At 37.3% G+C, this 12,149-nt stretch overlaps 1 protein-coding gene across 1 annotated transcript; it reads right to left on the reverse strand.

The window, feature by feature from the left end:
- Positions 1 to 7,574: 7,574 nt before the first annotated feature.
- On the reverse strand, positions 7,575 to 10,992 carry LOC147608872 (putative protein phosphatase 2C 75). The gene is made up of 5 exons (XM_086788782.1): positions 9,593 to 10,992; positions 9,148 to 9,444; positions 8,832 to 8,949; positions 8,482 to 8,705; positions 7,575 to 8,378 (listed from the first exon to the last, which is right to left on the reverse strand). Exons 1-5 carry the CDS (start codon positions 10,073 to 10,075, stop codon positions 8,031 to 8,033), a joined length of 1,470 nt encoding a protein of 489 aa, XP_086644908.1. The 5' UTR covers positions 10,076 to 10,992; the 3' UTR covers positions 7,575 to 8,030.
- Positions 10,993 to 12,149: the final 1,157 nt, after the last annotated feature.

Consider the following 12,149-nt stretch of genomic DNA (forward strand, 5'->3'; position numbering starts at 1 on the left):
TGAGAATTATCAGTAATAGCAGCAAAGCTATGGCAAATTTTTTAAAAAATAATACATATCTTATTTTTATGCATAATGCTAAAAGATGACTTTCTACCATATTCTAGGATTGGACATCCTATGCAAAAAGAATGATTTTCATCATATTCATGAGAAATAATTTTTTTGTAATTATGCATAATTAATTGATTATGAGAAAAGAGTAAAATTTGGTAAATTTATTTTTATGCAAAGAGAGGAATTCCCATGATATTTGAGATCCAAGTAATTAAATGGTAAAAGAGAAATTTTTGGCATAGAGTATTTATCAAATGTAAAATTTTGAGCATTATTAATTTTATTGGAAAATATGGATAGAATTGATTTTTGTAAACTCCATGAATCTTTTACTCAAAAGAAGAATATTGAATATATTTCACTTGAGAAATTTGAGAAAGAAAATGAAAATATCCATCCAGAAAAAGTACCTTTAACTAGGCCAAGCAATTGGCAGAAACTTAGAAAAGTCCCATCGGTATATCAAAACAAAAGTAGAAAACGGTACTAAATGTAAATGCAATGTGAAGATGTGAATGTGATGTGATAAGATGTGAGTGGATATGATGAGATATGGATGAGATGTGATGTGATGTAAATGGATGTGGATGTGGATGTGGATGTGAATGTGATGAGCTGTGATGTGATGTGATGTAAATGGATGTGGATGTGGATGAGCTGTGATGTGATGTGATGTAAATGGATGTGGATGTGAATGCGATGTGATAAGATGTGAGTGGATGAGATGAGATGTGGATGAGATGAGATGTGATGTAAATGGATGTGGATGTGGATGTGGATGTGAATGTGATGAGCTGTGATGTGATGTGATGTAAATGGATGTGGATGTGGATGTGGATGTGATGAGATGTGATGTGATGTAAATGGATGTGGATGTGGATGTGAATGTGATGAGATGTGATGTGATGTAAATGGATGTGGATGTGGATGTGAATGTGGTAAGATGTGTATGTGATGTGATAAGATGTAAATGTGATGTGAGGAGATGTGAGTGGATGTGATGAGATGTGGATGAGATGTGATACGATGTAAATGGATGTGGATGTGAATGTGATAAGATGTGAATGGTGTGATGTGATGTAAATGGATGACAATGAGATATGAAGTGCGAGATGTGTGCATGTGAATGAATGGATGTATGTGGATAGATGTGCATGTGAATGAATGGATGGATGTGGATAGATGTGAATGTGAATGTGGATAGTTGTGCATGTGAATGAATGGATGGATGTGGATAGATGTGAATGAGATATGAATGGATGTGATGAGATGTGAATGGGTGTAATGAGATATGAATGGATGTGATGAGATGTGAGTGGATGTGATGAGATGTGAATGGGTGTAATGAGATATGAATGGATGTGATGAGATGTGAGTGGATGTGATGAGATGTGAGTGAATGGGTGTAATGAGATATGAATGGATGAGATGAGATGTGAGTGGATGTGATGAGATATGAATGGATGTGATGAGATGTGAGTGAATGGATGCGATGAGATGTGAATGGATGTGAATGTGATGTGATGATATCTGAACACATGCGATGAGATGTGAATGGATGTGAATGTGATGTGATGATATCTGAATGGATGTGATGTGATGTGAATATGATATGATGAGATGTAAATGGATGTGAATATGATGTGATGAGAGGTGAATGGATGAGATGGGATGTGAACGGATGTGATGAGATGTGATGTGAATCGGGGTAGATGTGAATGGATGAGATGTGATGTGAATGGATGTGATGTGATGTGATGTGGATCATCAGGTCGATGTGAATGGATGAGATATGATGTGAATGGATGTGATGTGGATACGGGTAGATGTGAATGGATGAGATGTGATGAGGATGGATGTGATGTGATGTGATGAGGATCTAAATAGATGTAATTGGATGTGATGTGATGTGATGTGGATGAATGTGATGTGATATGGAAAGATATGATGAGATGTAATATGATATGATTGGATCACATCCATCCATCCATTCATTCACATCTATCTAATTCACATCACATCTCATCACATCTCATCACCTCACATCACATCACCTCTATTCACATCACATCCATCCATCCATTCATTCACATCTATCTGATTCACATCACATCTCATCACATCTTTTCACCTCACATCTCATCACCTCTATTCATATCACATCCATCCATCCATTCATTCACATCTAATCTGATTCACATCACATCTCATCACCTATATTCACCTCACATCACATCACCTCTATTCACATCACATCACCTCTATTCACATCACATCCATCCATCCATTCATTCACATCTATCTCATTCACATCACATCTCATCATCTATTCACCTCACATCACATCACCTCTATTCACATCACATCCATCCATCCATTCATTCACATCTATCTGATTCACATCACATCTCATCACATCTTTCCACCTCACATCTCATCACCTCTGTTCACATCACATCCATCCATCCATTCATTCACATCTAATCTCATTCACCTCTCACATCTCATCACCTCTATTCACATCACATCACATCCATCCATCCATTTATTCACATCACATCCATCCATCCATTCACATCACATCCATCCATCCATTCATTCACATCCATTTCATAGAATTTAAACATAGAATTTAAGAGAATTCTAATTTTGATATAAAGATCCTTTACACATTTATTTATGCATAAAAATCAACTTCAGTGGGAATAACACTTTTATAAAAATCTTTTTATGCATCTATTTATGCATAAAAATCAACTTTAATAAGAATAACACTTTTGAAATAAAAAAAAATTCCTTTATGCATCTTTCTATGCATAAAAAATCATTTTAATGAGAATAACACTTTTTGAAATAAAAATAAATCCTTTATGCATCTTTCTATGCTTAAAAATTAATTTTAATGAGAATAACACTTTTTGAAATAAAAATAAATCCTTTATACATCTTTCTTTGCATAAAATCAATTTTAATGAGAATAACATTTTTTGAAATAAAAATAAATCCTTTATGCATCTTTCTATGCCTAAAAATTGATTTTAATGAGAATAACACTTTTTGAAATAAAAATAAATCCTTTATGCATCTTTCTATGTATAAAATCAATTTTAATGAGAATAACACTTTTGAAATAAAAATAAATCCTTTATGCATCTTTCTATGCATAAAATCAAATTTAATGAGAATAACACTTTTGAAATAAAAATAAATCCTTTATGCATCTTTCTATGCATAAAATCAAATTTAATGAAAATAATACTTTTGAAATAAAAATAAATCCTTTATGCATCTTTCTATGCATAAAATCAAATTTAATAAAAATAACACTTTTATAATTAAAAAATTCCAATATGCATCTTTCTATGCATAGAAATCAATTTTAGTAATTAATATCAGTGATATCCATGCATATTTATAGGTGAATATGTACATGGAGTAGTTAGAATATTTCTTTTAGAATGCACAAACGGTGGGAATTACTCTTTTGGAATAACATAAAAACAAACTTTCTTTTCCACAAAATTCTAGAAAATTTTGCCATAACCTCCTTTGTATGGTTGACCATTTCTCATTTTTATCAGTCCAATTTTAACTTAAGTTAATCCAATCTAGATGTATAGGACTCTAATCTACTCAATTTCCAGAATTCAAGAGAGTAAACAATAAGAAAAGTTTAATTAATCATTTAACTAATCTTTCTAGGATTAAGAAAGGCTAAATTGTAAAGAAGAGAAGGGGGTGGCCTTTTCCTCAAAGGCATAGCATTTGAATTTAATTCAAGCATCTGTAAAACAAGAAAATCAAGTAAACCATAGATTTAAAATTAAAAAAGTAAGAAAATTTAGCTTACATGGAGTTGTAAGCTTTCCTTTGGCTTGAGGGATTGAGGGTTCTACTCTTGTTTGAAGCAAGAGTGGCCACCAATTTCTTTGGAGAGGATTAGGCCAAAAACAATTGAATTATTAAAAAATTCAATGGCTCAGACAGAAGGAGAGTAACAATGTATAAACACGATTAAGCTTTTACAAAGGGGGAGGCTTCTATTTATAGGAAAAAGTGAGCCTCTAACCAAGCAAACTCATTCTAGAATTTACCAGATCAGTTTGGTCAATTTTTGACCATTTTTGGGTCAGTTCAGCTTACTTTTTGAATCTAGTTGTGAAACAGGAGAGAGGAGAGAGGAGAGATGAAAATATCTCATTATTTTTTAGTTTAAAACTCCTCCACACATGTGAAATAGACGCCTCCTTCCATGCGGAGAGATCCCCACACACTGAGGTGTCAAAAATGCATCATTTCTTCTAAATATCTCTTAATTTTTAACTAATAAACCTTGTACTCAGTCAACTCTTTATCTTATGTGAGCATTTACTCATTTTTGGGGTTTTTTCTTTTATTCTTCAATTTATCTCCTCCCTACATTTGGATTAATCTTATTGGTCCATAGGAACCTTAATTGGAGCATAATTCAAAAATTTCTGAAAATCTTGACCCATATGCTAAGGTCCTTTATACCTATTTTTAATTAATTTCAATTCCACATTGGAAAATTCTTTTTGAATTTCTCTTTGAGGGAAAATCATTTTAGACACTAGGAGGATTTTTATATCCAAAAATATCTCAATTTTGAATTACCTCCCTCTAGACATTTTCTCTCCCCAGGCCAAAACAGGGTAAAACATGATCTTTCTTTTATTTCTGAGAGGGGAATAATTATAAGATCAAAAGGGAAGGTACTTACACCTGCACACCTCAAAAGAAGTTTTTTGGTTCTAATGTCGAAAGGATTCCTTTGGTCATTCCTTATCATAGCACACACAGATAATATTTCATCATCTATGATGCAAGAGAACAAAATGTGAGTCTCCTTACCTTGGCTAATGTGGAGAAATATCCATATCATCTCAAACGGAAGAGAGAGATGGAGTGGTGGAACATGAATATAGGTATAGAGAGAGCTTTTTTGTTCCTTTAAACAATTATGGAAATTTTCTAATATAGGGGGAAATCTTTTTTTATTTATTTTGTGTCTTTTTGGAAATCTTTTTTTATTTATTTTGTGTCTTTTTGAAGTCAATTAAAGATAAATAAGCAATAAATAATTTAAAATAATTTAAAATAAAAAATAAAAATGAGATTCATAATACATATATGTATGTGGAAAAAGCCAAATCAAGGGAAATTTTAAGTTTTAAAAAATATAAAAAATGTAAAAAATAAATAAATATTAAAAACATGGGATTAACATCAAGCTACACTACTCTTCTCCAAATGCAACGGATAATGCTCACCTTAACATGTCATGAGGACCTTACTAGCATCCGAGCTCGTATCTCTAGAGACTCCAAGCTATCCTAGTGGTGGCTAGCTCCACTCCTTTGCCTTCTTTCTCAAGTTGTCACCATGAGGACTCTCCTCATACAAGGACACTCACTCATCTCTCATTATGAGAATGTTCATGTGGATCCCTTTGTATTAAGGTAGACCTAGACATTAGCTCTTTACTCTTCCCTGGGTTGTCTATTCCTCATCCAAACAGCTCGTTATGTAGCTCAGGACACATTAGGAGTGCTCGTGTGTGGATCCCTTTGTATTGAGGTGGTCCCAAACATTGGCTCTTTACCGTTCCCTGGTTCCCTGTTTCTCATCTAAACGGAGAAGAACTAGAATTGGTTCTATGGTAAAGGCACTTCTATGATGGGCTCCTATAGAGAGCAAGACTCCTACTTGTGTTATGTACGTTTTTTGTTGCGTGTATTGTGGAACATTCGTCCTTAGTGGTATAGCATAAGAGACATGTCTCATTTGTCGTAACTACGATTGTTGGGCTACTTGTCGGTCATGGTCAACATGGGATAAACTCAAATCAAAGTTGACACCAAGTGTTTGAAACATTGTGGCATCTAACATAGTTTGCCACTTCTTGTGGGAGTGAACCTTGAGGTTACTGGTCTTGCTCGTGCTCCTTCATTGGATCCAAAAATAGGACTGTTAAATGTCTTCTTCATAAAATTGAAGGTGCAAATAACAGAACCAATTAGTGAATCCGGAGTTCAAAGCCATGTTGACGGCTCCTATTTCCAGGTGTTTCACTATTCCTCCACTCATGTAAGTGTTTCATTGGCTTATTTCCTTCCAAAGGTCCTCGCTTGAGATGGATCTGAAGGAGTCTAACCTTCTTAACTAGGGAACACTCTGCTAATTTACTAGGATCGAAAGCTTGGTGGTTTTGAGGAAGTATAGTTTGATGCGACATAATTGATTGTATTGTCATTTCCATCAATTAGTCCAAATCGGGTTCGCATCAAAGGTCCCTAACGTCTCTAGTGTAGGTCTAAGAATGGTTTCAAGCAAGGCCTTTTTTTTAGCTAGTAAGACTCTGTATACAAGTTCACCCCTCTAGGCTCGCATCTCCAAGCTCAGTATGTAGGTTCACATGCCAAGATCACATCTTCACTCACAATTGTAGGTTCACATATGTAGACAAAATGAACTAGAGTCACATCTCCAAACTCATGTATGTAGGTTCACATGCCAAGCTCACAGCTTCACTCACATCTGCAAGTTCACATATATAGACTACCATTTTGTCTACCGTTGAGTAGTGTTATTTAGCACTTTATGTCTATCTTTTGTTAACAAGTGTTAGCTTAAAAATGGTCTAATCTCTATTACTAGTCTTAAGCAACTACAAAAACTAAGTCCATCAACTTACCCTATTTGACATTTAATGCAAGATCAAGCCGCTTTAAATGTTCCAACGTTGTCTAACAAAGGTTAAGTGTCCGTTTGAGCATGTAAGATGGCAACGCACCTTAAAGTAGGTCACGCGAGCGAAGCCATGTTAACTTATAAACTGGCTAACAATAGAATGCATGGTTTATAAACTATGAAACCCAATCATAAGTGCATGTATGTGCATCTACGTGTATGTGCAGAGAGAGAGAGAGAGAGAGAGAGAACCACGGAGGGGGCAAGAATGTATGATAGAAATAGAGAATTTCAAAAGACTAGTGTGCTGCACAGCGCACACGATTTCTAAATCCAAAACACCATGGGCACTCAACATTCTGAAAACTTACACATCAGATAACACACAGGCTTTAAAGTGAAGACATTAAAATGAACTTTTCTTTGAAGGCATTTCCTATTTTGTTTGTATGGCTGAACCAGAAATGTTGTGCCGCTTAATCATAAATGGACACACAAAACCCTTCGGATTGGCTACGACAAGTGGCACCATGAAGAGAGATTCTTCCCTTGTAGCATCATGCTTACTTCATATGGAGTGGATGCTCATGGGCAATGTCAAATAGGCCACCATGAACACCTTTAAGTTGGAGCTTCAAATCAAGTTCAGGTGTTGCATGTCAAATTTGAGCTGGAACCAATGTATAAACTGCTTAGAAGTCCAATTCTAATAATGAAAAGCTTCTAAGGTGGTCAAACACATGCAGAAACTCGATACAGCATACACAACTGCATAATGTAGAATATGCAGGGTATGTACACTTATGTAGAAAATGTATGTTTGGTATTAGGAGTCATGTATAATAATAGTTCACACCCAAAGTTTAGCCAAAGTGAGGTTACTCAGAGAAAACTTGTTCACCCCACTAACTCTCCAATGACCTTTAATGTCAGCTATCTACTATACATCTAGACTTTCTGCAAACACTCACTCCATCAGCTGGCTGACTGCACAACAAGGTGCAAAGTTTCACAACTAACCATTGTGCGCATATATGCTTGTACGAAACAATTCACGAACTGCAGTTGTACATTCAAAATACAAGCTTCTCCTGTGTTTCATAGGATCACATATCCCTGGCATACAGAAATATGATAATACTCAAACCACCTACTTTATCATAGGTTCCTTGTCCCTGGAGCAAATCCAGCAGCAGATGCACGCAAAATCATAAATTTTCCGGTGCACATTTCCCCCCTCCAGTGCCGACACCTTTCCATTTTCATTCTGTAATGTGTGAATTGATAACATTTTGAGAACAGGCTGCTAAACGTTTGGCTGACTTTTCTGTTGATGTAGGCTTGGAATGGAGAAAGAGACCACTGGAAGCCTGCTTTCTGTGATGGTGATGTAGTGTGTCCTTACCACTCTTAGAGGCAGACGTACTGGATGTAATGGCAGCCTGTTCCAAAAACAGACATACAACAGCACAATCATCCAACTTAGATGTTGAATATCTATAACTCCACATGCGCACTGCCGCATCTACGACAGCCTTTGCAGCAAGTGATTTCACAGATACTGAAGCCACTATCTCAGTGACTTGCTCATTACTCAGTACATCCCATACCTGCGCATACAAACAGCCTTAACATCAATAAATTGAAATCAGCATCACAGCAAAACATGCAACATGGGGATGGAGTGACAGTAAGCATCAATGTATTTCGCACCCCATCTGTTGCAAGCACAATGAACTTGTCTTTACTTGTCAATCTTCGATAGGTGATTACAGGCTCTGATATTACACCAAAATTCTTCACACAGTAATCACCCAAAGCTCTTGCCATTGCCAATCCAGGCATGTTTCGATTAGGCAGCCAAACTCTCTTCACCAGAGGCTCCTTGTGCAGAGCAAAAACGCGACCTTTTAGCCGTCTGATCCGTTCAGCCTCCCCTATTTTGCAAATTGCAGGAAGAGGAAACATAGATGGGTAATTATCACATAATTCCTAATTCATGGAGAAGAGAAATATAACATGTGAAATGATGGAACATAAATTGACACAGAGAAATCTCTTACTTGGTAAGTTGGGCTTCAAATCAATAGTGAGCTGTAAAGCCATTAAGGAGTTATCATCAGCACTCGAGCCCAATATGGCTCGTGAATCACCAACACTTCCAACAAAGAGGTCATTGCCCTGCAGAAAACATATGTCAAAAATGAAAGTAGAAAACAGTATGTTACCAAACTCAGCTGGCATAGGTAGGTGAGCACAATAAGAGCTTTGGGTGCACAGACCACACCACTCTCCTTCCGACTGCACACACATGCACGCACACACACATGCAAACCAAAGAGAAAAATTCTTTATTGCCACGACTTCTACCTCACATACCTGTTTCACAAGTGTTACAGCAGTGGTTCCACTTGAAACACAATCAACTTTGTCATCTACAAGAAGTTCTCTATCCATTAACTTATAAGCACCCAAAAATGACTCTTTCCATGCAGTAACTAGACCAATCTGTTGACTGGAGCTGGAGACACTAATATCTGATGATAGTATGGCGTGCTGGCAAGTTGCTAGCTTCTGTGGTAGCGTATCTCGGACACTCCGGGCAACAAGGTGTCCATCTGGACCATGTCCATCAAATACTCCGCAAAAAATCGTGTCAGGTTTGGCAGTGAAATTCTGTAAAACATCAAAATGAAAACATGATGCAAAAGCTCCCAGAGCACACCCAAGTATGAAACAGCTAAATCAGACCTTAATTCCCGTGGAAACGGGAAAGCTACAGAACCACATATCAATTGTTGTGACCTGATAAAGCTTATTATACCTCCAACACAAGCATCGCATCTTGGTTGACACCTTTCCCACCTTGCTTTGTAAAAAGTGATGTGGAATTGCTACATCCATTCCCAGTATATCTGGTGGGTGCTTCTTGTGATTGAGTATTGTTTAGCATCACTGATGCTACTTTCTTTGCTCCTTTGTTACTTTGTTTTGCTAGTTTCTGGCCACTACCCGTAGCTGACTCTTGCTTGCTTTTCAGAATGTAAACTGTGCCATTGGCAGAAATGCAGACTCCCACCTTCCTGGACTTGGAAGGGGTTCTTTGAGGAAATCCATATCCCCATGTTCGGGGGCTGGAAGCCATTCCATTGAGTCCTCGTGTGCGAAAGAGCTCCACTTCCACAGCAGGAACATTGATGACCCATGACCTGATCTTCAATAAGAAGTGAGCTAAGGTCCGCCTCCATACAGGTGTGACTGGATCTGCCATTAGGAAGCTCAAACACAGACAGATTTCCCAGCCCATGAAGGAAACCACACCTTGGAAGAGGGGGAGAAAGTAGTGAAATCAGAAAGGTGATAAGCAAACACCTTCCAAAGGATTCTCACCTAACTTTTGACCGTGTATTATAGAGGATAGCTATGTGTGGAGCAAAGCAAAAGGGAGAAATGGGGCAAACAAGCTTTAAATGGAAACAATGATGTCCATGTAGGGACATGGACAGGCAATGATCTTTTTGCTTGAGAGTTCATGAGAAGCATACATCTTCCCACGGCGTATTATCGTGGGCTTGAATATGAAGCATTGTTTGTATTCCCGTGCACCACAGATCCCTGATAGAACTTTGCGAAAGCTCATTTACAGGCTGTTCCACCACTACTCACTAGATGGAAAGATCTCATGTGCTGAATTCCTGGTCTTGATGGTGATGTGAAAACGAAAAGAGGCCATTGCATCCAGCTTCCTATTGGCCGGCCGCAAAAAACCAGATATAGCTTCAAACCCTAGCTGCTATTTACCTTCTGCTTGCAAAATGACTCTGCATAACCCCCGTTTTTCCCCCCTGCTTGTAACCCTAAATGGAGTGAAATCCCTAGATTTTCCTGCTGCAACCCTGCCTGTGTCTTTCCCCCATCTTTCTCGTTAGCGACACAGTTTATTAAACATTAAGACCCTAATCCCAACCCTGAACCTAACTTAAATCACAGTAAAAACCGGTTAAATACTCTACACCTGCATACAGTTTACCTGCATACAGTTGGAGCTACACACAGTGAAAGCTTCGTAACGCAAAACTCAGACATAAACCCTAGAAACAGTTGAAACCCTAACGCTAGAGACAGGTAAGGCGTTAAACCTGGGTAAAATGGAAACCCTAAACCACAGGGTTAAGCCTAACTTGACGTGAAAGTTGGATGGGAGGAAAACCTGAGTCCTTGATAACAGCTGGGCAGGGTAGCTCTCCTCCTGTACCGAAGCCGCGACAGCGACGAGTACCATGGCCCAGGCCAGGGCCATGTCATGCCACGCCATGCCATGCCATTGGCGATGGCATCCATGGCCTCCTCACATCATTAGGACTTAATCTTTTCTTAAGCTATTCATATTGATCATTTTCATACGGTTCAAGGGGGGATTCCCACACACCAAGTTTTCATATTTTTCAAGGTGGCGTTCCCACCAACCTCAGTTTCATGCTTTTGAGGATTGCTCGGCCTCAATTCTCTGTGTCATTTTCATCTATTTATGAAGTATATATAGTATGTTCCGCCTTTCGCAAACTAATTCTCAACGAATCCAAAAATTATATATATATATATAAGTTTTCTTTGCATATTTCCACCCAAAAAAAAAACATTTCAGTGTAAAGGGAGAATAGTGAAGTTTCAGAGAATTGCTTGGCCACAATGATATATGTCATTCTCAACTATTATTTACGAAGAAGTATAATCTAATGGAAATAAATGGGTTAAGGGGAAGAGCCAAACTATGATTCATACCTTCTTTAAGGTTTTCTTTTTAGAAATTGGTGATTCTAAATATTAACATCAATGATCGACACATGAGACTATAATTGGTCAAAGTTTCTAATGAAAGGAAAAAACCTTTTTGACTTGGAGCAAATGCACTCAAGATCAATATCAAATTCTTTCAAAACTTCTCTAGTATCATGATATTCTCACTTAGTCTTTTCTAACCTATCCACTTCTTAATTTAAATATTGATCACTTTCATACAATTCAAGGAGTGATTCCCACCAACAACATTTTCATGTTTTTTAGGATTGCTCGGGCACAATTATCTATGTCATTCTCATCTATTTATAAACTCTAGTATGTTCTTGTCTTTCGCGGACTAATTCTTAACAAATCCAAAAAAATACATGAAACTTCAAAAAATCTATAGGTGGTCTTCACATATTTCCACAAAAAACATTTCAATATAAAGGATTATGTTTTAGATTTTAGAGATGGCTAGGGAGTTCGTCATGTGGTTTGGAACCCCTTCTTATTTCTAGGTGCACTCACCCTACTATGGTGGCACATATCTATAGCCGATATGTAGCCACTTATGGGAGGGTATAGCACCATCATCATCC

Source organism: Cibotium barometz, chromosome 52, assembly GCF_041138505.1.
Source record: "Cibotium barometz isolate CiBa-2024 chromosome 52, ASM4113850v1, whole genome shotgun sequence".
Classification (NCBI taxonomy): Eukaryota; Viridiplantae; Streptophyta; class Polypodiopsida; order Cyatheales; family Cibotiaceae; genus Cibotium; species Cibotium barometz.

What these genes read in the sequence shown, in the direction of transcription:
- LOC147608872 (XM_086788782.1), bottom strand. Translation starts at nt 10,075, where the DNA reads ATGGGCTGGGAAATCTGTCTGTGTTTGAGCTTCCTAATGGCAGATCCA. An exon ending in ATGCGATGCTTGTGTTGGAG is followed by an intron (nt 9,445 to 9,592) that starts GTATAATAAGCT and finishes GATGTTTTACAG; the next exon opens with AATTTCACTGCCAAACCTGA. An exon ending in TTTGAAGCCCAACTTACCAA is followed by an intron (nt 8,706 to 8,831) that starts GTAAGAGATTTC and finishes TTTGCAAAATAG; the next exon opens with GGGAGGCTGAACGGATCAGA.